At 43.4% G+C, this 19,952-nt stretch overlaps 7 protein-coding genes across 7 annotated transcripts; 3 read left to right on the top strand and 4 right to left on the bottom strand.

Moving 5' to 3' along the window:
• Positions 1-201: 201 nt before the first annotated feature.
• V1512DRAFT_252807 (uncharacterized protein) lies at positions 202-2,644 on the bottom strand (the record flags this gene model as incomplete). Its single annotated transcript, XM_066914728.1, has 4 exons — positions 202-1,311; positions 1,365-2,319; positions 2,374-2,489; positions 2,540-2,644. The coding sequence occupies 4 exons, from the start codon at positions 2,642-2,644 to the stop codon at positions 202-204; spliced, it is 2,286 nt and encodes a 761-aa protein (XP_066772396.1).
• A 215-nt stretch (positions 2,645-2,859) lies between these two features.
• On the top strand, positions 2,860-4,356 carry V1512DRAFT_261709 (60S ribosomal protein uL3). The gene is made up of 2 exons (XM_066916121.1): positions 2,860-3,136; positions 3,260-4,356. The coding sequence occupies exons 1-2, from the start codon at positions 2,987-2,989 to the stop codon at positions 4,271-4,273; spliced, it is 1,164 nt and encodes a 387-aa protein (XP_066772395.1). The 5' UTR covers positions 2,860-2,986; the 3' UTR covers positions 4,274-4,356.
• Positions 4,357-6,443: 2,087 nt separating this feature from the next.
• V1512DRAFT_261704 (uncharacterized protein) lies at positions 6,444-9,295 on the top strand. Its single transcript, XM_066916120.1, has 7 exons — positions 6,444-6,935; positions 6,984-7,053; positions 7,116-7,282; positions 7,334-7,394; positions 7,449-8,089; positions 8,143-9,106; positions 9,157-9,295. Exons 1-6 carry the CDS (start codon positions 6,477-6,479, stop codon positions 8,836-8,838), a joined length of 2,094 nt encoding a protein of 697 aa, XP_066772394.1. The 5' UTR covers positions 6,444-6,476; the 3' UTR covers positions 8,839-9,106; positions 9,157-9,295.
• A 365-nt stretch (positions 9,296-9,660) lies between these two features.
• On the bottom strand, positions 9,661-12,057 carry V1512DRAFT_252804 (uncharacterized protein; the record flags this gene model as incomplete). The annotated part of the gene is made up of 3 exons (XM_066914727.1): positions 9,661-11,648; positions 11,694-11,853; positions 11,902-12,057. 3 exons carry the CDS (start codon positions 12,055-12,057, stop codon positions 9,661-9,663), a joined length of 2,304 nt encoding a protein of 767 aa, XP_066772393.1.
• Positions 12,058-12,559: 502 nt separating this feature from the next.
• Positions 12,560-13,778, bottom strand: V1512DRAFT_142853 (uncharacterized protein). Its single transcript, XM_066913012.1, has one exon. It carries the CDS (start codon positions 13,641-13,643, stop codon positions 12,843-12,845), a length of 801 nt encoding a protein of 266 aa, XP_066772392.1. The 5' UTR covers positions 13,644-13,778; the 3' UTR covers positions 12,560-12,842.
• Positions 13,779-15,150: 1,372 nt separating this feature from the next.
• On the bottom strand, positions 15,151-18,013 carry V1512DRAFT_275630 (uncharacterized protein). The gene is made up of 2 exons (XM_066917839.1): positions 16,011-18,013; positions 15,151-15,964 (listed from the first exon to the last, which is right to left on the bottom strand). The coding sequence occupies exons 1-2, from the start codon at positions 17,833-17,835 to the stop codon at positions 15,408-15,410; spliced, it is 2,382 nt and encodes a 793-aa protein (XP_066772391.1). The 5' UTR covers positions 17,836-18,013; the 3' UTR covers positions 15,151-15,407.
• Positions 18,014-18,163: 150 nt separating this feature from the next.
• On the top strand, positions 18,164-19,928 carry V1512DRAFT_205579 (P-loop containing nucleoside triphosphate hydrolase protein; the record flags this gene model as incomplete). Its single annotated transcript, XM_066913361.1, has 7 exons — positions 18,164-18,534; positions 18,579-18,683; positions 18,735-18,970; positions 19,020-19,138; positions 19,189-19,236; positions 19,282-19,704; positions 19,749-19,928. 7 exons carry the CDS (start codon positions 18,164-18,166, stop codon positions 19,926-19,928), a joined length of 1,482 nt encoding a protein of 493 aa, XP_066772390.1.
• Positions 19,929-19,952: the final 24 nt, after the last annotated feature.

The raw sequence follows: 19,952 nt of genomic DNA, 5'->3' as shown, positions 1-19,952 counted from the left end.
GTTCGCAGCGGAACTGCAGCGGCTTCATGTCACGTTATTTACAAGCGTTCGCATGTTCTTCTCATGAATCACATTTCTTGAACAGCGCTCCCTACCACTTGCCGCACCTTGTGATCACAGTCATATTGCGTGGTAGTCTTCCACTTGTGTTCTTGTATAGGTCAAATTAGTTCCAAAACGCATTTTAAGGTAGCATTCATATTATGATAAAAGTGCGTCCGGATCCCGACAAGTAAAAATAAACGCTATATCTTTGGCCAACTTAGTGCCGGTCTTTCGAGTCGCCTGGCCAAGTTCTTCCCGACCTCTACTCAAACCGCAGAAGACGTTTTCACCATTCACCTTTAGATCCTTCATCATTGCGTCAATGTTGTTATATTTGTTTGAAATTGATTTTGAAAGTCCCGGTGTGACGAATTTAATTTGTTGCAGCGCCTGTTGAAACGTGTCTGTATTGTCGGTACCTGCCTTGACTTGCCCCGCTTCCATACAAATTGTCTCATGTATATTAACTCGTGCTTTCTTGTACGGAATTGTGCTGATATCCTGTGTTAAAATTGAGATCCATTCGGCGCTATCGATTGCAGAGCTTGAATGAAATATCAAACAGTTGTGTATGACTTGAAGTGTAATCATTGCGTCTTCAATCATCTCTGGATGTATTTTATAATTATACAGACTCTGTACTTTTGCTAGCCGATTTGCCTCGTTGTTCTTTGAAACTGTTCGTGTTTTGCTGCTTCCTTCATTAGATCCCATTGCATTGTGTACCTTATTTTGAAATTCTCTTCTGGTCTGCGTTGTGAGTTTTTTCAGTACAGAATTAAGACCCTCTATAAGAAATATGATTTTCTGGCCAGGAAATAGTCGTTGTATTGAATTTGCATTTTCTGACGCGCGATTCTCAATCACCATATCCACAAACTCAATTCCAGTCAATACAACCATTATAAAGTTCTCTTTGCAAATCTCCTCTGGTATAGGCATAAACTGATCTAATGCCTCATTGTATTCTGCCACAACTTTTCGTCTCCATTTTATCATATTGGCCGTTGGACTACTCCATGTCACCGAAACCGATATTCCTAGGCCAGCGAGTATTGATTGTAGATGCTTGCCGGTCGCAGTCTCTGACAGGTCTTTGTCAATGTCAACCTTCATTTCTGTGCAAGTGTCTTTCTTTGATTTTTTCAGCGTGTTGACAGATGCAATCTCCCTTTGCCTTTCCTTTTCAATTGCTTGCTGCTCTTTTTCCTGGCGGCGTTGTTCCCGTACAAATGTTTTCTCCGAAGAGGGCTTTGTCTTTCTAGTCTATAAAATCGTTAGATACGTGCAATATAACTACATCATGTATATCTTCTCACTTGTTGGTCTCTAGACTTTGTTGCTCCGATAGTTTTTGGTGCTCTGCGGTTTTCCTGCTGAGATTGGCCCACGTTTCTTCGCTGTTGCGAGTCATCGATGTCACTGCTGGTATCTGGATCTGTATCCTGGCTGATCTCTTTGATGACTTTAGTCTTGCTAGTTCCTGCATTTATAAACTTGGAAACATCAAGAGATTCCAGTCTGTGCAGTGCAGATTTGGTACGTTCGGAATACTCTCGGGCGGGTTGAAATTTCTCGTCTCCCCGTTTCCGCTTCAGTGCTGATCCAGTATATGGCGATGATGAAGTTTCAATCAAATCATCAATGTCCATGGCTCCGTACGTTCCACTCATATTTACAGACGCTGATCTTATGACTGGCCTTGGCTGGGCATTTGTCGTATTTGTCATGAGAGACGACACTGATTTGCTTTTTCTAGCAGGTTGAATATTTTCTTGCCTATTAACTTGAAACCTGTTTATAGCAACCTGTTCTTGAGCTTGGGACTCCGTGCTTGGTTGTCGCTTCTTGCTTAGTCGGCTCAATATGTCCCCCAAATTGGGAATCACTAAACTACTCTCAGTTATGGAGTCGCAAGATTCGGATCCGGATGGCAGTCCAGCTTCAAAATTTTTGTTAGTGTAGTTATATAAAGTTTCTGGCGATCTGGTAGCAGGGACGATATATAGGTCATCCTGCTCATCGTCAAGATCTATGAAACTGTAAGCTTCCGGAGGTATTTGTAGATGAACTGACTTGGTCGGGGAGCATGACTGACTAGAGCTCATATGTTCAAACACACTGTTGGTGAAAGCAAGGTTACTGTGCCTAGCAATCTGAGGTGAACTGGCAAGTACCAAGGGTGATGAAGTGCGATTGACCTGTATGTGAGAATGTGAAGTGTTCATATTTCGTGACGTAGGATCAACAATTAAATTAAATTCATCTTCCGAGCTTATATCAACAGTCAGTTTACTTTTGAGAAATTCACCATTATTTGGTTCTTACTTGTCCAAATTCAAGATGACTGGGCTATCAGAAGAGTAGATTCCCTTGACAGGAGAATCGATGATTGTAACAATATTTGAACTGGAATGTAAAGGTTGCATTTGTCCATTCATGCTCTGGGATGTGGAAATCAGTAAACATCGCTTTAATGGCTTGTATCACCTACGATATCACTCGATGGTGAGTCAACAGATACATCCGATAGGAGACTTAATTTGCGACCAGGAACGGCAGTCAGCCGAGCAAACATATCATTCACTACAGTCGACATTCTATTCAGGCACGTATTGACAATGCGTTAGGATTTGTTGGACTATCCGGCTTTTTATGTACATTTACCCAAACAGGCATTTCATCGCAAATTACGTGAGAGTTTCGCGTCAAAGCCCTAGCCCAATAACTTACCCGGCTAGCACTTGAGAGTATTTACCCTACTAACCAGTATAGTAGGGCTGCAGAAAAGGTAATGTGTCTGGCATTCACCAGCAAAACGCAGTCACGCATACCTGTTCGACAGTTTGACCGTGACACTGCGCAGGTTGGAATACTATTCGAAGTCCCATCCACCACCAACCTCTTACTTTCGACAACAAACAAATTTGGACCTTCAGCAATGTCCCACAGAAAGTACGAAGAACCCAGACACGGATCCTTGGGATTCTTGCCCAGAAAGCGGGCAGCTCGTCATCGCGGAAAGGTCAAATCGTTCCCTACTGACGACAAGACAAAGCCTGTTCATTTGACTGCCTTCCTTGGTTATAAGGTATGTTCAGACTGTTTATATCAGTGTTTGAAGTGCAAAAACAAATCTACACGCTGTGTGGGTTAATATTTTTTGCGTTTTATCATTGAAATTATTATACTGTTTTGGTGCTAATGATTTTAGGCTGGTATGACTACTGTCGTTCGTGACCTGGACCGTCCTGGGTCCAAAATGAACAAGCGTGAAGTTGTTGAGGCTGTCACTGTTGTTGATACTCCTCCAATGGTCATTGTCGGTGTTGTTGGATACGTCGAGTCACCTCGTGGTCTGCGATCTTTGACTGCTGTCTGGGCCGAGCATTTGTCTGAGGAAGTCAAACGACGATTTTACAGAAACTGGTACCACAGCAAGAAGAAGGCTTTCACCAAATACACCAAGAAGTATTCTGATGACGGTGTCAGCGTTGCTCGTGAACTTGAGCGCATTAAGAAATACGCTTCCGTTGTTCGTGTTCTTGCCCACACTCAGATTCGCAAGACTCCCCTTTCTCAGAAGAAGGCACATCTTCTTGAGATCCAGGTGAACGGTGGTACTATCTCTGAGAAGGTCGATTGGGCTAAGTCTATGTTCGAGAAGGAGGTCCCAGTTACCTCTGTCTTTGAGCAGGATGAGGTCATCGATGCTATTGCCGTCACCAAGGGTCACGGATACGAGGGTGTTACTGCCAGATGGGGAACCAAGAAGCTGCCACGTAAGACTCATCGTGGTCTTCGAAAGGTTGCTTGTATTGGTGCTTGGCATCCGGCTCACGTTCAGTGGACTGTTGCTCGTGCAGGTCAAGACGGATACCATCACCGAACATCGGTCAACCACAAGGTTTACCGTATCGGTTCTGGCGAGGACAAGGCTAACGCCGCGACTGAGTTCGACCGTACCGAGAAGACTATTACTCCTTTGGGCGGATTTGTCCGATATGGAGAGGTAAAGAACGACTTCCTTATCATCAAGGGATCTATTCCAGGTGTCAAGAAGCGTGTCATCACTCTTAGAAAGTCTCTTCGCACACATACTTCCCGTTGGGCCCTCGAGAATGTCTCACTCAAGTGGATCGACACTGCATCCAAGTTTGGTAAAGGTCGTTTCCAGACTCCTGCCGAAAAGAGCGCTTTCATGGGTGTTCTTAAGAAGGATATTTAAAAGAATCCTATAATAAAAATGTTGTTTAGGTTGGTAATTCATTACGCTGTATTTTAAAATAAAGCTTTTTCTATAATGCCATAGTAGTTGTGTACACTGATGTTTTGGGCTACAATTTACCGTTGATCTGTATTACTAAGAGAGTGCCTATTTACTTGAGCTCTTAACCATGGTTACGTACGCATGGTTATGACTTCAAAATTGCTCGAACCCTCATATAATTTTGATCAGCCAGCCTTCATAACCCTAACCATGATTTCTGCGGTTTACTTGAGACGGAACAAGTTACCCAAACCCATAATTTGCTATGGCTTTACACAAGACCCTTACCTTTGTTCTAAAATACGTAAACACACACTCTCTGTAAAGCTTTTACACTAAAAAGTCACATGCTGTACCTCTTATCCAAAAGAACTGACAATCCTGTAGCTATAGCTTTATAACCCGGCGCAACCATGGTTCTGAGGTAAACAGGCACTTAGTAAAAGGTGGTTGCAGTACTTACACCACCATCTCCGACGCAAATTCGATCACTACCTGCCTGCCGCGTACGCTGCAGAAACCCTAAACCCAGATAAGTACGTATTCTTAGTACGCTGCTTTCAACATTACGCAAGCCGTGACCGATACCTTTGAGATTACTCATGCACCACGATACGTTTTTCGATATCAGTTTTGATTGAGCTCTATCAAATTTGTTTTCAACATGAAAACATCAAAATACTCGTATCGTTGTTGTCTCCGACAAGAAAGAAGTCTTCAATATTGAAATCCGATATCGTGGCTCAGGCCGCGAATGCACAATTAGCGTCCACTTAATCGATAACTCATGTTTACCTCAGTTTGTGTAGACTGTCAATAGAATTAAAACATGTTGTTCTAAATTACTACATAGGTGGCAAAGCAGCTAGCAATTTCGGCGCATTCGCTGTTTAAATTGTCAATTCTTGCACCCGGTGAAAAATACTATGTTCCTTTGAATTCTAATGTTTACAAAACAGTTCGTGAACCAATGAACGCTATTTTGTATGGGAAAAAGTGATATCAGCATTTTCCGACAATGAGAATTATAAAGCTTGCAACTCCAAGTCAAACTATAAATTAAACGAGCCTTTGTCAATGGCATGCCTTTTATTAAGTTCTTAAGGAAAGTTCAATGCTTCAGTGCATTAGTACGGGAGCTGTGCTGAATGTCATTGATGGCAAGGATTGTAAATGACAATTTGAAATTCACGCAACTGACACGAACAAAGTTGCTGACGCGACTCCGTCTACGAATACTAGTACGGCTCCACATGCTGTGTCGAGCAATGAGATTCGAAGTTTCAAGTCAAACCACGCCACATACGAAAGGTTTAACTTGTCCATAAACGCCACACATAGAGGCAACGTTAAATCTTCGGCTCACTCTTCAACTTAATCTTTGGATCGATTTTCAGCTCAAAGCAGGGACCAGACAGCAACTCATGACTTCTTTGTTGATCATGACGGCTTGTCTATGTCTCCAAAGTTAATAACAACGTTTCCCCACCTTCGTTAGTATCTCTTCAAAGAAACCGGAATTTGTTGGCAGCCGAAATTTCACGCTCAAGTCACAATACTATTTGCAATGGCTGTGGTAGTTCAGTCATAGGTGTTAAGACACATATGTTGCGAATGCCCAAGTTTTGACTATTGCTATATGTCAATCCAGTTTACATATCCTACTCACGGCTTTGTAACAACCTTGGACTATTCAATGTACACAGCGCAAACCCGCGAGAATCTAGCGCTGTTCATTTCGGTTTTGAGTGCAACAGGCCACTTCGTGCCTCGATCAATAACCGGATCGTTGGGGCTTCGTACGAGTGCACAAATTGCAAAAACAATGAATTCTGTCAAAGATGTGGAGCATTGCCAATCTCAGATCATCCTGAAGCACATCCCATGCTCAAGTTGAAATGAGTTCTAGACAATGAATTCATGTGGCTTGTAATTCATTTGAGGCATGTTAGTTAAATGTAGTGTTTGTCTACTATTTCTGCGCTATTTACTAGATACGGTTGCGAGACTAGACATAGCCTCTGTGTTGACAAGTTTGTTCATTCTATACTGACTGATCATAACCTACGCAAAATGCATTTTCCATGCCGAGCTGAGCCGCACCACTTTAAATCATTGTAAAGTTGTACCAATCCACAGAAATTTAGATAAAAGGGTCCGAATGGCGTCTGGACGACATGGGTCCGACAATTATCGTTTAAACAATCGATACAACCGCAGCGGGGATAGGGAGGGGAAACATGGCGTATATCAACGCTTGGAACGTGACGATCGGGATAGACCAAGACAGGACTATCGCTCCCTCAATTACGATGATCGGCCAAGGTACCGGTCCCGGTCCCGGTCTCGTTCGGTGTCTCCATCGCGCTCAAGGTCAAGATCAAGATCACGTTCAAGGTCAAGTTCAAAATCTAGATCGGCACAGTATAGACGACGATCGCCTGTATACGAGTCTACCAGTCGCGCCCGGAGCTACGACTCTGACGACAACAGAGGGTCAAGATATGGTAAGCAGAGGCGAAGGTCACGGTCTCCGTCAGCTTCGAAAGCCGATCCACTTGGTGTACCGTCTACAGATGTCATGATGCAAGGCTTAGACCCGACATTGACTGAGATCGATGTAAGTGTTATAAGAGTTAGCAAATGTAGCCCCTAATTTAGTCCATAGTTGCTTTCGACGTTAGCCAAACTGGACGCAAATGTCGATAAGGTCACAATAATTCGAGACAAGCAGACAAGTACGTTAATGCCGTTCACAACGTCATTCACTGCGTGGGCATTAGAGCTAATGAAACGCCAGAGATTAGTCGAGGATTTGGATTTGCAAGGTTTCTTGAGTTGGCCGACGCATGTGCGTTTGTTGAGCGGAATTCGCCTTACATTACTTGCAAAAGCTGCAGAATAAAAATTATGTACTCGCGCGAAAGCAAGAACAGTGTAAACGATGATGGGTGGATCTGCAAATTTGTTGGTTATTCCTTGCGAAATATTGTGTTGCAGTTGCTGATTTCATGATAGTGCAACATAGTGAATTATGCACGACGAGCAGAATGCTATAAATGTTCTGCCTCGAGACAAGGTCAGTGCTAGTTTTGTACAGCAGACAAATAGCGTCTTGCTAACTTTGAACAAGATGCAATTGGCGGTACAGCGCCGGCACCCAATGCAGGTACCAGAGCATCTGCGAACAGTAAGCCAACTGATGGCTCAGGCGATGTTGGAGACGTGGCGTCACAGTTTTTGCTACTTCGCGGTGTGGATCCCAACACCAATGAGGAAACAGTTGCGAGCGCAATGTCAGATCCTGATTTCAGGCCGTTTCGACGAATACTCATGGTACGCGATCGAGAGACCAAAACCTCTACCGGTGTAGTCTTTGTCGAGTACAGCTCTGCGGCTGACTGTGCAGCTGTACTTGAGTACTTGCAAAAGGAGTTTCCGTCCCAATCGGAAGAGGACATGTTTAGAATTGAAGGTGCAAACGTCATTCCGAGTTTCATTCATTCTGGTGTTTTCGTTCCAGCATACAATGCAGACGCTAAAAATGCATACACCTTCCTTGCCGCGAACGGTAGTACAAGACTGTCATACTGGGACGACAGTTCTTACATTGGCATATATGTTGATCCAAAGTCGCAGCAAGACGATGTGTCAGCTTTTTTTGCAGAGATTGAAGGATCTACTGGATTGAAACAGCCTGAACAAGGTAAAGTACCAAAAGTAGAGCCAAAGCCAAAGAAGAAGAAAGCAGAGCTTTCTGCGGCACCGAAACATGTATGTGAATGGATTGTCTGTCCTTAGACTCGCTTTTACTAACTACGTAAAAGATGACACCACAGCTTCAGCGTTGGCAACAAAAGCAACAAGAATTACACGGACAAACTAGTAATTCTTCGCAAGAACTGGAGTCACAACCAGAGTTTCAAGAGTCATATTTTGACCCCAGAAAGCCGGCATGCCTCCTCTGTCGTCGCAAATTCAAGGCGTTTGACGAAGTCAATAAGCATGAACGGTTATCTGCATTGCACAAGCATAACGAGGCTAATGCTGCTCTATGCGAAATTGCACGAGAAAGACTGAAAAAAGCAAAATATCAAGCTGAACAAGACAAGGTCGCCGAGAATCCGTACAGAGATCGTGCCCGTGAGCGTCGGATCGCTCATCACCAGCCTTCAAGGCCGACTCAACCAAACCCTGATAAACGCGCAATCAAAAAGCCAGATACGGTCCAGAAACCGAAAGAAGAACCACAACCAGCATCAGATTCTGATGACGATATGTTTGCTACTAGTAGTAAAGGCACCAAGTTGTTAGAGAAAATGGGCTGGAAAGCAGGATCAGGTCTTGGTGCAACAGGGTCTGGTATAACTGATGCAATCAAACCCGAATTGTACGTGCAAGGTGTTGGTCTCGGAGCCGAGAATGCAAAGCTGGATGCCGAAAAAGAGGGAAAGCCGTCAAGCTACAGCGATTTTGTACAGCGAGTTAAGGACTCTGCACGAGAGCGGTTCGATAAGGTGTAAACTATGTAGTTGATTGGTAAAAGGAATAAATCAATGTCTTTGGACATTTTATGACAGTGATAACTGTCTACATTATCGCCCATGTACGAGTTTAGGGAGAAAAGAGTGTTGCGACGATATTGCTCAGGTATTCGTTCTTTTACTGTAATTTTAGTTAAGTTATACTATCTCTCGGTGAAAAGAGGTTTACTTGTAGTACTTTGTTACCAATAAGTATGTTATGCACGAGTTACTGAGAGCTTTACAGACTAGTAACTCATAATTCATGGTAGAAATGTACACCTTTGCATTGATCATTTCGTAGTTAACATCGAACAGATTGGTAAAGTGCTGCCTAACTATTCTACACCGACATCAATCAATCTGCTACTAGATGTTCAATGAGTTCAGGTCTCAGCCAACTACCAAATTCAAGAGGACAGCTAGCGTTTGTAGTATTGTAAGTATTTTTGGTGACATGCTACTTCCTTGCTTCAATCAATTGGTTATTTAGCTTTAAATCGTAAATGGATATAGGCCATCTGATTCGTCAGTACAGTGATTAGGGAGATCAGATGACTCGACTGTCGAAGACACCATCTGGAATTTCTGCAGCTTGCGTTCTCCACATACATGTAAATTCTGATTTCAGACATACATAGTGCATTAAGTTACTAAAAAAACACAAACTAAATTACACCGGAAAGCACACGGTGTCGGCGGCCATATTTGACCATTGAAATCCCGTAATCCAAGTACAAAACGATTACACCGAACAAACAAAACAATAAGAGTATACAAATGTCAAAGTGAGACGGACCTAAACCTCTACTCCACCGCACTTCACCATACGGAACCCTCAGAATCGTCAACCAACTCGTAATCATCCTCGCTTAGATCACCAAACGACGATGAAACGGCGTCACTCAAGACGGATGGAATCTCTTCGCCGGTCTCGGGCTGAGCAATCTCCTCGGTGGCTCTAACAGAAGGAGACGCTGTAATACGCTCTCCTTCGGAAACAGCAATAACCGAGCTTGCAACACTGCTATCAACATTCAAGACCGGGAACATGATATCAGAGGCGTCAGTGTACTTGCTCTGTGCCATATCTTCAGTCTCGGCGTCGCTTACTCTGACATCACACCACAAGCTCTGGCCAAACCGTTCGTTATCAGCAGTCATTAACCTCCAGTAAGATACAGCAGGTCCACTGATCTCCGGCGCCTGTAGCATTACGGCGAACACGGCACTTTCACCAGGTGGCACATATGTAGGTAAAATCGAGGTGTTTAGGGTGTTTGAGCTAGTTGGAAACATTTTGTTGCCACTCACAAAAACAGCAGTTGTTCCAGCAGGCCAGGCAACAGATCCAGTGTTCTTTAAACACCAAGAGTGGAAAAAAAGCTGTCCGGGACGAACTTCAGCACCGTCGACGATGGTCTGGCTGACAAAAGTAGCAGCTAACGATTTTCTATTGTCCTCGGACTCCATGCTCTTTGGCTTAGCTGCTTCAACTGCCTGTGCCTCTTCAACTACTTGAGCCGCCTCGACTGCTTCAATTACCTGAGCCTCTTCAATCGCCTCAATCGCCTCAATCGCCTCAATCGCCTCAACCGCCTCAACCGCCTCAACCGCCTCAACCGCCTCAACCGCCTCAACTGATTCAGCCGTCTCAACCACAACCTCAGATTCATCACCGCTACCGACAATGAGAACTTCTTGTGTATTTGCAGCAGATGCAACATTGGGTTTCAAATCATTTCCTTTATATGCGTCGACAGTCAAATTACAAACAGGAGTTCTCAACTTAATCATAGGATGTGTAATTTCATGCTGTAAATTTGGTAATGCTTCACAGTTTTGGCACAAATCATAGTTGTCGCAAATTGTACATTTGTACCGCGCTCCAACAATCCAATGCTTAATCGAGGCACAGCCAGGGCCATCGCACATAATACCGTAGTGAACAGCAGAATTAGCAGCACCTGTGCGTGCCCTGTGATACATCGAAGGATGCGAGATGGTCACAAAACTGTGACCAGGATGTGTAGACGAAACTGACTTGTAACAAGCATCACAATAGTCAAAATCTGGGCAATTGACACATTTGTGTCTAAGGCCGCTGATTGAACCATCACAGCCGTCACAAACAGCTAAGTGAGTAGCATTATTCGCGGAAAGACGCCCATTATCACAACAGTTAGAGGACGATATTGACGCACTTTGCTTTCCCTCTTTCCACGCATGTAATTCGTGCACTTGCTTTGAATGAGATATAAGATTAGAAGGCAATATAACGCTCCTTTGTTGCTGAGATTCCGTAAAATCAGACTTTGGTTGGATAAGCGAATCATTTACCGGACGAGGATACCCGTTTTGTACCTGGCGCGAAACAAGATGGTGACGATCATTTAAGCAGTGATATCCGTCCCTAATACACATGGCACAAATGTCAAAGTCGCCGTTCTGGCACATGCCGCAATGATAATAAGTTGAGCTCATAACTTCTCTTTGGCAAATGTCGCAACGAACACTGAACATCCCAACTAAACCGGTGGCATAATCTTCAATCTTCTCCGCTTCTCCCGCAACAGATTTCTGATCGACATCCAACGACTTCAAGGACTCGGTTAACTTGTTCATCTCGGTCTGTACAATACTTCTAATCACAGTCTGGGCCTCGTCACGCTTAAGAGTAGCAATTATGGAAGCAGCCAAGTCCTCAGACAAAGCCGATCCACACATCGGTCTCATACTACTAACAACTTCCTCGAACGTTGACTCAGTAGCTGAGTTTGTTTCGGGTGCCATTGCTGACTCTTCAATAACTGTACAGATTAGCTACTTATAACATTGATGTCTATGATACTTACCGTCCAGAACATTCAGCTTTGCTTTTCCCTTAACAAATATAGATGTACGAAGTGATTCATAGGCAGATTTGGAATCTAATGGAATGTAGTCCTTATGCGTACTTGAGTACCGTGACACCGCAATATTAGCATCAGGAGCAATTCCAAGTAAATATTTCAACTGCGAATCGAGTCAGAATAAAAATTACAGTCATACACTTAATCATACGTGAGGTGGGAATGTTGCCATTTTAAACATGACAGGCAAGACTCGGAATCGTCTGATAGAGTCGAGATACTTGACCTTGACCAACACATGGTTCTGGGTGCTAGAACCAGCCTTTTCAGTCCGACCAGCGAAACGTGACAATTCAGCAGAAGACATCTTTCTAACTTGACGAGTCTAGATAGCAGAAGTATATTGTCAGAGAAAGATGAGAGTTGGGAGGTGATGGGGAACGAGGCGACGTCAGTTGCAATGGGAGTTTGGCGGATGATAAAGATCGACTGATTTCAGCCGGGTAAATGACTACGTTGCCGTTTGTCATACATCACCGCCGAGTTGGCTAAGTGGAAGTATTGACGAAATAACTTATACGGACAGTAAGTTAAAGTATATTCTGCTTGAATGATAGTAATCAATTCGAATTATTGTATAGAGCAAATGAAAGGTTTAAGAGTAAATAATTCCGTGCGCTTTTGGATTATCCATACATAATGTAAAATATTATACCCCAAAAACAGAACTGTACGGCTAGTAAACTAATGGTAGTAACCGGTAGACTGTGGCATTTGTGAATAATAGTAGAGACTAGGGTTGACCGGCTGACCGCTAGAAACCGGCACAACGACTGGCGCTGCTTGAGGCGGTGTGATTGAGTTCTCGGCGTAGTACTGATAATACTGCATGGGATCGTAAAAATACACCATACCGTTCGTTTCTTGAGTGAACGTGTTTGCTGAAAGTGAGGGCATCACAGTTTGTGGAGATGATGCTAAAGGAACCATGGCTGCATTCGGGACCATCATCTGCGGATAAGGCACAGGCGAAAATCCGTCAGAATATAATCCCTGTGAGTATCCACGAGGAACCATATTCCGCATCGCTCCCTTTTGATTTTCTGAAAACTGTGAACCATTAGCATGGTATCCTCGATGTCCTAGACATAGTTAGCTCTTGCAATACCAGCAAAACACGTATAAGATCTTACCCTGACTGTTGTCAGAACGATATCCACGATGTGGACGGAAAGAATATCCATATTTTTGCTGTTGACCATCGACTGGACTATGCGAGTTGGGCGGCTCAATATCAGCAACGCTCATAGCCTTTGTTGGACGTGGCTGGTGCATCACCTCGGGAGTCAGTCGATACTCTTGGGGAACTGGAGGAACTGCGGGGGGCAACGTCATGACTGGTGCCATCGATGACCCTACGGAGATCGGATAACCAACAGGAGTACCCATAGGGACAGGCATCATATGCTGTTGATAAGAAGTTGCTGTATAAGGTTGCTCCGGTGGTCCAGTGGAGGTTGCAGGTGCGACTGCAGGTGCAGGCTCGGGTGTAGCCTGTTTGTATACTGACGCAGGAGGTAAACGGACTTTAGGTATCATAGACGTGTTGCTGTCATCAATACCAATATCTATACCAAACTCTTCATATTTAACCTCAACATTGTTGGACTTTGAAGACCTAAAGTTGTCCACAGTCTCATTCTCAGTTGTATCTGCTATCTGTTTTTCCTCCAATTCTGTGTCAAGATCAGAATCTCTCGCCCATAATTTCTCCTCCTGAAAATTCATCGCATCAGATTCATTAGAAAGTGCCGGTGTGGTCGTCTGTGAAGGCGGATACACAATCTTGGCCTTCATATTTGGCAAGAATATTCGCATTGGACATTGAGACGCGACCTGGCTATGATCTGGCAACGGCAGCATATTATGAGCGCGTCTGAAGTATCCCTTCATGATCTTTGACGTTGGATCTCCCGGGATCTTAACATACAAAGGGCTTTGATAGAGCAAGCTGATAATATCTGAATAATCTTTTGTTGGATAGTCTTTGTCTGAATAATCTTTACGGCTCGAAAATCTATTTGACCTAAACACTGTTAGCAGCTGACAAATGCAACACAATTTCAAAATTTCTAACCTGTCTCGATAAGTATGCTCAAAACTTGAGTTTGGTCTGTTGGCCACTGAAGGCTTAGACGTGTATTGCTCCTCTCGCTTAAACCAATTTTTATTTTGACGATAATGATTTTGTGACGCGCGTCGTCTATCATCACCACCAGATGGCAATGGATATTTACGCACGTCTTGAAACTGTTTTACCAGCGATGCATCAGTTTTGGCTTGATCCGCTTTTGCTTCGTTACCGATGCCGTTTGAAAGCTTTTCAAACCCATTCGCTGCAGTGAGTAGATGATTTCCGCTATTTTTCTGATCTTTGGCTTCTTGCTTCTCACTCGCTAAAGAATCTGCTTTTGGATCAGAGACAAAACTAGCAGGCAATTGGGAAACGCTCAAATTTGAGAGTCTTGATCCGTCTCTCTTGCCATCATCCAAGTTAGACTCAGGTAAGCTCTCAGTCTGACTTGATAATTCTGGTGTAGAATTAGATGCATTCGCAGATATCGCTTCCGTCTTAGAGGACTGCTTTCTTCTCCTCTTGCCCCATGCTATTGAATTCCTCGGTGGCATTTTTATTCTGGACGATTCTGATCAAACTTTTTTATGCTTCAAATACTGTCAAAGAAAAAGCAAATTAAATACAAGCAATAGCACGTTCAAATTTTAAAAAAATAAAACAATCAGCAACAATGCAAAATAGAAGAAAAAGGTAGAGAGAATGATAAAAAGAGGACCGTTTAGCATATGCTCTCGGACTTTCCAGGTTGTAGAAAGCGCGGAGCAACACAAACTTTAGTGGTGCTTATGTCAGATGCGGCGTTTGCTCAAAAGTGCAATACTTGTGCGCTTAAAGCCTTATATAATGTAATTTTAAGTCCTTGATTTTTTTGTATATAAAGTCAGGGACGTCCTGCCTTCGTCCCTCTTTTTTCTTTGTGCGGCGACCTGGTCATAATCCGTGTTGTTCATCTCTGCGATTTTATAAATAAACCTACCGACAGATGAATGTCATCTCCAGGCCAGAGTAATATTAGACCGTCTAAACGCCCATTCTTTCTTTTGCGAGTCGCGCGGTCTAGAAATTTGAGATCTTCTGGGTTTTAACTGGAAGGACCCCGTGTTGACAAGATAGAGGGCTAGTGGTGTCATACATCTTTTCTTACACTTATTACTTGTTTTGCATTAGATTTTTTTCTTCAAGGATTCTGCTGCTTCGCTGCCGTATTCTGTTTGCTTTGTGTTAATTGAGAAACATGTTTATAAAGTTTGAAGGCCCTGCTTTTGATAGATTAAGGTGTGAACAAAAACGCACCGTTTTAGTCCAAAATGGTGTCGAATTTAGTGATGTTTTTAATATAAAGTCATTATCTAATAGTACACGTGTAAAGACAAGAGACTAAGTCATTCAACTCTATTGTGACAGATATCGGTCGCACTCAATTACGGATGAGACTTAGCAAAATAGCACGTCCAATAAGATGCAGGTATTACCACAAACATGAAAAAGCAGACATCAAAACTTTGAAAACTCCTTAGAAATAAGCATCCCATCGTAAAAAAAAAATTACATAACGCGAACAAAGTGCATGCGAAATGTGACTAGATGTACCGAACATTGATTGGATGGCCGACTTCATCTGCAATCCAAGGTTCCTCAAGAGGACATACCAAGTTCGGATTGACATAAACTTGGTTTCGCTCGCGTTCTTCGTCCAACGTGCGTGATCCTTGACGGTGATGAGTGCTTTGCTTGATCGAACGAAGCGCAATAAAGTAAGAGAGAGGAAGATAATGGTTGTAGAAATTCCACATCAATACAAGCGTAGCAATTGGAAGAGGTGTAAGTAAAGACGATAAAACATACGCTTTCTGCAGCGCAAGCGAACCGGCGGTCGTAAGTTGGAAGATGAGCAGTCCGATACAAACTCGGAAAAAAACCATTGGCCAAGACTGTCCGGTAGAATGCTGAGGATGCGGCATCGAGTACAAAAGCTGGTACTTGAATGTGAAATATCCCAGAATGAAATAGATCAAGCCAAACGTAAGAATCTTAGTGGACATACAACTGTAAGATAGGCAGATAATTAAAATCAGCAGAGGTTGCGGAAGAAAAAAACCGTAGTTGAAGTTTGGCGGCTTGTAAAGATTAAAGTAGTCTAATCACATCAGTCACACTTCGAGTCTAATCAAAATAAGGCTTACCTCTCGGTGTCTTTGAGAAGAATCTCAGGAATGGATACTTGAAAACAGTACCAAACTGCAGAAGTCTGAACGGAATCATACCAATACCCTGAAGAATGATCAAATCAATATAGAAGTGTGACATTGCCCGTAGAGATCTAGCAAGCAAGAATGCAATTTGGCGAGTATCAGTCAACAAAATTCTCAATCTACTAACAGTTCCAGCAACAGTAAAGATCAAGAACAAGTTAAAAAAGATATAAAAGAAGTTTTTTCCTATAACCGATAGCTCAAGATCTCCATGCGAAATAAATCCTTGCAAACTGGCAAGCCAGTTGTAAAGAAATGGAATAAGTACGTTGAGGAGCGTGAACAACAAAGTTGGAAGGAAACCAGTAATCAATGCACTTAAGGTTTCAGATTTTTCAAGTGCTCGACTAAGCGCAGGCCAAAATTGAGCAATAGATTCCTTTGTCAAAAAGCTGGCAAGTGAGCCAACAGGAAACACCAAGACGATGGTTGCGATGACAATCATAGAAGTAATAATCCAAGTTCGGAACAGGCGTTCAAACCGCGACTTATACAAATTCCGCCAAATGACATCGTGTGGTGCTGGAGCATTATGCGCAATGAGCCTGTATGCTTGAGGATCTAACACTGCCTGGGCCGCCATTTGAGCACTAGCTACTGAATCCATGGTCACGAACGCCACAGGAGTAGCCTTGTACTCTTTGTGCCGCGCAAACTTAACAGTTTCATCAAGTTTTTCGAGCTTAGCCGTATAGTAATCAATTTTGTCGACAAGCTTTCCACCGAAACAGCGAAAAAATCCAACTCGGATTAATGGCCGCCTTCGGCCAAGAGAATGAGTGTCGTTGATAATGTTGGGAATCGAAGGTGGAGCTCCATCTTCCAGTAAAGGCAATAAACTATCATCTGTGCTAAGAGGAATAGGTGGTGTTTGAGGCGCAGAACTTATCCGCGAAGTTGCTCTTGCGCTTCGTTTGACACCGTCACCGCCAAGATATTCAGTCCAAGCGCGCTCAACCTTATACAGCATATTCCGACGTTGATCCACAAGCTTATCAAGCTCCTTCCATTGCTTGCAAATCGTGATGGACCGAACTTGGCCGATGCCTAGAGATTCGATGTGATCTTTTAATGCTTCTTCAGTTCGTAGTTCTACAGGAACGCCAGATAAGCGAATTGTACGATCAGTGATGGAGCTCTGATTGCCAAGGTATGACTGTCGAACCCGAACAATGTGATGTGTCTGTCGGAGAAGGAAGTATGCTGTAAGAGAAGTGAATATGTAGGCAAATGCAACGTAACACCAAAGATAAGTATCGTATTCTTCTGGATCTGGTGCTAGAGCGTCGTCTGGCGATTTGAATGGATTCCTGATTAAATGAATGGGATTAAACCCAGAAGTCCCCGCGTTGTCATCGCCGCCCGGTGTTGGATCGGAGTCGTATAAACCTGTGTAGTGAAGCCTTATCGGACTTATAACAGTGACGGCGAAGAAAGTACAAACGCATAAGAGCTTGATTGCCATGGTGAAAAATCCAAGAAAAACAAAAGCATCGAGACCGGCACTTTCTAAAACTTGTTCTTCTTTGATACTGTAAAGCACCGATATCCAGCCAAAAAATGACTTGGGCAATACAGGCAATGTAGTATGACCTTGAACACGGGCAGCGTATAATTCCGGCCATCTAGTCCTTAAAAAGCAAAAAGCCAAAAAAGCAGACACTCCCAATGTTCCAGCGATAACTAATTGAGTAGTGAGCACTCGAGGTGCTTGCATGCGAGGATCACCCGGAGGTAAATATGGACCCTCATCCATCGTCTGATAGCAGAGATTACAGACAGTTACACTAAATTATTTTCCTGATTAGAATGCGGAAATGAGTAGTCTTAAGAGAAGGAGAATGTCTGACTGGAGCAGATTACACACACCTAGGCTAAAAAGCATTTAAACCAAAAGTATATGCAGAATGTATTTTGTTAGTGAGTGCGTGCACTACCGGCCAGGCTAGGCGTTATATCAAATTGGGCGCCACTATCTATAGTACAAACCCCTTTACTATGTGTTCGGCACTTTTCACTTCTTCCGGGTTTCTGCACGTCATTTTGTTCACGTGAAGGCGGCATTTAGGGAAAACTATAAACAGATGACTGCAATCGTCCACCTAGAGGCACTAGCAAAATCGGGTGTCACTCATAGGTATAGTGCTATACGTAATCTAGTTCAGGTCTGGGTACGCGAAAATTTTACAGCACTGCGTCTTGACTGGCACATTACGCCAACAGAGTCAGACGACCCTACTTTAGCAGAAAAGATAACGCGTATTTCCGTTGTTGAAATACAGGGCGCTGACGAATCCAACGGAATTGTGCTATTAGCAAACTGCAAATTCGAAGTTCATGTGTACGAACTCCGGCCATCCGTGTCTGTTAATACAATTTCTGTTGATGATGCTGGCACTGTCGCGTCTACTGTGATTGATCTACCCTGCCGTACTCTTGATGGCTTGTGGGAAAGGTTTACTTTTTGAATATTGTTAAATTCGAATACTTATGCTACAGTTTGATATTTGACGATGACATTAAGCATCGATTGCTACACTTTATGAGCACGTTGATGTTATTCTCCAGCAGGAAAGTTAACAGCAATCTGGTGTCTTGTGGCAGGTCTGTCTGCATTCTTGTACATTTGAATTGACTAAACAAAGAATAATCCAGAATAATTTTATTGCACGGGCCTCCGGGGACAGGAAAAACAAGTTTATGCCGAGCGATGGCTCAAAAATTGAAAATCAGACTTTCTCGGACATTTCCGGATGGCAAATTGGTCGAAATTTCTGCTCATGCTTTGTTTTCTAAATGGTTCAGCGAAAGTGGTAAATTAGTTGGCAAGCTATTTGAACAGATTCGTGAGCTTGTGCAAGACGAACGATGCCTAGTTTTTGTTCTCATTGGTATTTTGTCGATTTGAGATGTTTGTCATGGCAACAGCTCATCCAATAGACGAAATCGAGTCTTTGACCGCCGCCCGGAAGGCGGCGGTTTCTGGGAACGAACCCTCGGATGCGCTACGTGTTGTTAATGCTTTTTTAACGGAACTTGACAGACTACGAGATGCAAAGGTGGCGCCGGAAATTTTGATACTGATGCTGCGCAACTGACTGAGTGCTAGAACGTTTTAATTCTTACGACTTCGAATCTTATTGATGCCATGGACTCAGTACAAGAAACAAGCATTAGTTGGTAATTTCATTGACACTTTTAGGCTTTTATTGACCGCGTGGATATCAAACAATATGTTGGCTATCCATCTACTATGGCAGTTTACGAAATTCTGAGATCTTGCATGTTGGAGTTGATACGCTGTCGTTTGGTTGATACCATCACACATGATTCAGAACATGATCTAGACTTCTCAGCGGATTCTCCATCATCGCTGTCTTCGAGTTTTACCATCGAATCTGACGACGAAACAGACCAGGACTCTGGTGCACAGACTCGCACTCGCGTACGTTGTGCAAGGAAAGATACTGACAGCTCGGAGAAATTAACATTTTCTGCTTCTGATACTGACGAAACCTTGCCGATAGATTTGCTAATCCTGCCATATACGCAGGCGTCGCTGGCACTGTATTCTGCTCCCGGCGCGTCTTCTTCACGGTTGTTACGAATTGCGCAGAGCTGCAAGGTAAGGCTGGCTGGCTGTGTGTATGGTGATATTAATCTGGCTAGTCATTTGGAGGCCGGACCCTTCGACGCTTGGTGGTTCTGGCACACGCGAAATACATTCACCGAGAGCAGTGTTCACTCGATGAGCTTTTAGACGCATTGCAGCAGATTGTGAGCGAGGAATACGAGCTACAATTGAATGCTGTTCGAGTGCAAATGCAAAACACGGCTGTTTCTCTTTAGTTTGACTACTTTCTAAGTTGCTAT

The sequence above is a fragment of the Lipomyces arxii genome (genome assembly GCF_038497795.1).
Source record: "Lipomyces arxii strain Phaff 12-163 unplaced genomic scaffold V1512scaffold_5, whole genome shotgun sequence".
Taxonomy (NCBI): Eukaryota; Fungi; Ascomycota; class Lipomycetes; order Lipomycetales; family Lipomycetaceae; genus Lipomyces; species Lipomyces arxii.
The sequence above is the reverse complement of the archived record's forward strand: the minus strand, read 5'-3'. Positions and strand labels throughout refer to the sequence as shown.

Coding starts and splice junctions, on each gene's coding strand:
- V1512DRAFT_261709 (XM_066916121.1), top strand. CDS start 2,987: ATGTCCCACAGAAAGTACGAAGAACCCAGACACGGATCCTTGGGATTC. Junction 3,137..3,259: donor CTGCCTTCCTTGGTTATAAG/GTATGTTCAGAC, acceptor TAATGATTTTAG/GCTGGTATGACTACTGTCGT.
- V1512DRAFT_261704 (XM_066916120.1), top strand. CDS start 6,477: ATGGCGTCTGGACGACATGGGTCCGACAATTATCGTTTAAACAATCGA. Junction 7,395..7,448: donor ATGTTCTGCCTCGAGACAAG/GTCAGTGCTAGT, acceptor ACTTTGAACAAG/ATGCAATTGGCGGTACAGCG. Junction 8,090..8,142: donor TTTCTGCGGCACCGAAACAT/GTATGTGAATGG, acceptor ACTACGTAAAAG/ATGACACCACAGCTTCAGCG.
- V1512DRAFT_142853 (XM_066913012.1), bottom strand. CDS start 13,643: ATGAAGGGATACTTCAGACGCGCTCATAATATGCTGCCGTTGCCAGAT.
- V1512DRAFT_275630 (XM_066917839.1), bottom strand. CDS start 17,835: ATGGATGAGGGTCCATATTTACCTCCGGGTGATCCTCGCATGCAAGCA. Junction 15,965..16,010: donor CTTCTCAAAGACACCGAGAG/GTAAGCCTTATT, acceptor TGATGTGATTAG/ACTACTTTAATCTTTACAAG.